This window comes from Geotrypetes seraphini, chromosome 16 (assembly GCF_902459505.1).
Source record: "Geotrypetes seraphini chromosome 16, aGeoSer1.1, whole genome shotgun sequence".
Classification (NCBI taxonomy): Eukaryota; Metazoa; Chordata; class Amphibia; order Gymnophiona; family Dermophiidae; genus Geotrypetes; species Geotrypetes seraphini.
This window is the reverse complement of record NC_047099.1, coordinates 3,302,057-3,306,140: the sequence shown is the minus strand read 5'-3', so window position 1 is coordinate 3,306,140 and position 4,084 is coordinate 3,302,057. Positions and strand designations below refer to the sequence as shown.

Below are 4,084 nucleotides of genomic sequence, written 5' to 3'. Positions count from 1 at the left end.
CTTAGAGCTCCTATATACTTGTCCCAAGCTTGCTTGAACTCAGATGCAGTCTTTGCCTCCACCACTTCCACCAGGAGGCCATTCCACAAATTCATCACCCTTTCCATGAAGAAGTATTTGCTCATGTTAATTTCTGATTCAGTGTTAGGCAATATATTGGTAGGGATATGCCCCCACTTCATTCTGCTGCCTATGCATGAAAGTACATCCATTTTCCATTAGTCTTAATTCTCCCCAATTTCAGAAAGACAAGAATATAGTGTAAACAGTCGAAGAGAGATCTCACAGGAAGAGCCAGTCACAGTCTCTGGTTACCAGAGACTGAAACTCGTCACAATAAGGGAGAAATTATCAACATGGGTTAATGATAAGATTTCTGGGGTTTAAATTTAAATTTTTTCACAGTAGAAAACATTGCCAGTTTATCAGCATTCTTGTTTTGCCTCTGATTCTTCCTAATGTATTTTTGATTTCTTGATTCCTCAGGCTATAAATGATGGGGTTTAACATTGGAATCAACCCTGTGAACAGTAAAGAGAAGAGTTTGTCCTGGGCTGGTGAATACATGGAGGAGGTTGGCCTCATGTAGATACACATAATTGTCCCATAGAATAGAGTGACAGAGGTGAGGTGGGAGGAGCAAGTAGAGAAGGTCTTGCATCTCCCTTCCATGCAACGGATCCTCAGGATGCTTGAAATGATGAATATGTAGGAGATAAGGGTGAGCAGGAAAGGAATAAATATTACAAAGGTACCTTCAATAAATATCAAAATTGACAATTCGTGGGTGTCACTACAGGAAAGTTTTATCAGTGCAAAAGGGTCACAGAAAAAATGGTTAATTTCCATAGAAGCACAATATGGCAATTGAGATATCATGGCAATCAGGGGTAGCTCACCCAGAAAAATAATAACCCAGGACCCAGCAGCTAGCAGGACACAGACACTCTTCTTCATGATCAGTGAGTAGCATAAGGGGTTGCAGATTGCCACGTAACGGTCGTACGCCATGGCAGTGAGAAGGAAAAGTTCTGTCCCTGTGAGAGACTGGAAGAAGAAAAGCTGAGTCATGCATTCATGGAAAGAAATAGATTTGCTTTGTGTAAAGAAGTTGTGTAGCATTTTGGGGAAGGTGGCAGAGGTACAACAGATGTCCAAGATGGACAGGTTGCTGAGAAATAAGTACATGGGCTTGTGGAGGTGAGGATCGGCACACATCAACGTCAGAAAAAGAAAGTTGCCCAGCAAGGAGATCAGGTACATGAGAAGAGCCATCCCACAGATGAGATCCTGCAGCAGAGGATGGTCAGAGAATCCCAGGAGAATGAATTCTGTACTTGATGTGTGATTTCTCTCTTCCATTCATTCAGTGTTCTTGATCTTGTGGTCTACAAAAACGAAAGGTAACATAAACCATTCTGCCACTGTTTGCTATTAATAACATATGAGCCAAAGATCTTAAGTTTAAATGGCATATCATCAAATGACAGTGAGGTAAAGTTCCTAGATGAAAGAAATAACGGCTTCCTGGAGCAACTGGTTTAGGAGCCAACAAGAGGGGGAGCATTTTAGATCCATCTCTTAGTGGGATGCAGGACTTGGTGTGTGAGGTACTCCGCTTGGCAATAGTAATCACCACATGACCAAATTTGAGTTAATAACTAGATTGAAATCTGCTCTGCTCCTTTCAAAAGGACAACTATGATAAAGGGTACGCTAATGTGTTCATAGAATTGCCCCTCTGCGTTTAAAACAGGTACTAACATTGTTTCAAAATGCCATTGGAAGATGTATCCCATATAGTAATAAAAGTATAAGGAAGCCCAAACAGCCATTCACCTGGTTATACGGTGAGCTGAAAAAAGGTAGTTTAACCAAAAGGACATCTTATGAACAACGGAGAAAGGATCTGAATGAAGAAAATGGGAAACAGCATAAGCCCTGGGAAATTAGATACAAAGTGCTGATAAGGAAGGCAAAGAGAATATGAAAAGAAGCTTTCTGTAGAGATGAGATAATCCATAACAAAAATGTTTTCCAGGAAGCCTATGAGGGAATCAGTTGGACCATTAGCCCATCAAGGCGTAAAACAGGAATTTGTGGAAGAAACGGCCATGGCGGAGAGACTATATAATCCTTTGCTTTGGTCTTTATCGAGGAAGATGTGGGGGTGATACTCATGCCTGAAACAGCATTTACATGCAAAAATTTGAAGCCATTGAAACAAATCTTGGTGAACATGGAAGATGTAATAGGCCAAACTGACATGGAGTTAGATAATAGAAAATATTTTTCATCAATGTATAGTTATGCTCTGGAACTCACTGGAGGATGCTGTGAAAGCATTTCTGAAAAGGTTTGGACAAATTACTGAGGTAAATTTTATAAAGTGTTATTTTGGGGGTAGGTAGATTTGTGGGTGGATTTGGGGGATTCCACACAGAGTTCATGACCTAGATTAGCCACAGGATTGACCTTTAGGCTGACCTAATATTGGAACTCTTATATTCCTGATTCTGGAAGCATATCAGAAATAAACCAATGCAAACTCCTTGGGTTTTAATCTCTAAAGATGGCCAAGCATGCTTAGTCCTACTGAATTCCTGAAATCTCAGACTTAGGTAGATGAAGTGGCATTCGTCCATGCTTCTTTACAGAGACGGGGGTCCTGAAGCGCTGGTTCCTGAAAAAGATTTCCTAAACAGCAACCTTCTCTGCTAACCACTTGAAGTCTATTTTAATGACACCTCAACTAGTTGGTTTTCTTCTTTGTTAGATATTTAGCAGAGGTTTTCTTGTTTAATTAAAAGTAGACTAGCATACAGAGGAGATGCATTTCTAAGAATTGAGCTTTGAAAACTATTCAGATCCGTCTATGAAATCCAGAATCATCAGGGAGGAGGGTGAGGTCTGGTCATATCTTCTACGGAAGTCTGACCACATAACCCCTTATTATCGTGAGCTGCATTGGCTTCCGGTCGGGGCCCGGGTGATCTTTAAGTTAAGGTGCTTATATTATAAAGTTGCTTTTGGTGTTGCCCCATTATACCTTACTGACAGATTTGTTATTGTAGCACATGAGAATAGTAGAAATTCTCATGCCCTATTTACGTTCCCTTCAGCCAAGGGCTGTAAAAGTAAGAAACATCCTGGGCATTGTCTTTCCTGCCAAGCAGCTTGCTATGACAAAGATTTCCGACCATTATTAATTAGATCCACGTCTTATGAACATTTCAGAAAACTTTTCTTTTTTCTAAATTTCTGATCAATTAAATATCTGTATATCATATTATTCCTGTATTTTTTCATAGCATAATCTTTTGTTAACCGCATTGAACTTATGGCTGTGCGGTCTAGAAATCTGCTATTATGTTATGTTATGTCAAAGAGTCCGGTGACCTCCAGAACCAGCACAGTCAGCCTGTGTGAGCAGGAAAATGCTCTGACCCATCAGTTCAGGAGTTGTTTCTCCTTCACTGTTCCTTCTCTGTTCTCTCCATCGGTGTCTCATCTCTGAGTTCTCACAGCACACACCCCCTCCCCAGGTTTTTCCGGATCTCACTTTTAACTCTTCAGTCACCTTTGTTATATAGTTACCGGAATTTATTTCAAATGACTTCAAGTTTAAGTTTATTAGGATTTTTATATACCGCCTATCAAGGTTATCTAAGCGGTTTAACAATCAGGTACTCAAGCATTTTCCCTATCTGTCCCGGTGGGATCACAATCTTGGTAAACTGTAGCTAATTAAACTCACCCACTTCCCAGCCTTCCTAGATAAATATCTTATCCCTTAAGCCACTTCATGGGCCTTAAAATCTAGTAACCAGAATTTACTAACTATTCCCCCAATCAAGGATCTCTTCTAGACTCGCAATAGTATATTTTCCGCTACACCTCCTGCTCTCTAGAACACCCTCCCGTCTGACATTCAACTTGAAGAATCCCTCGATAAATTTAAGAGCAAACTTAAAACATTTTCATTCAGGGATGCATATCAAATATGAGATAAGATCATATTCCCTGCCAACTCCACTTAAGTTCAGTGACGAATGAGAACCTCTTTTAAGAAGCGACACCCCCT

At 40.3% G+C, this 4,084-nt stretch overlaps 1 protein-coding gene across 1 annotated transcript; it reads right to left on the bottom strand.

The window, feature by feature from the left end:
• Positions 1-399: 399 nt before the first annotated feature.
• LOC117350335 (olfactory receptor 1019-like) lies at positions 400-1,188 on the bottom strand. The gene has a single exon (XM_033924594.1). The coding sequence runs from the start codon at positions 1,186-1,188 to the stop codon at positions 400-402; it is 789 nt and encodes a 262-aa protein (XP_033780485.1).
• Positions 1,189-4,084: the final 2,896 nt, after the last annotated feature.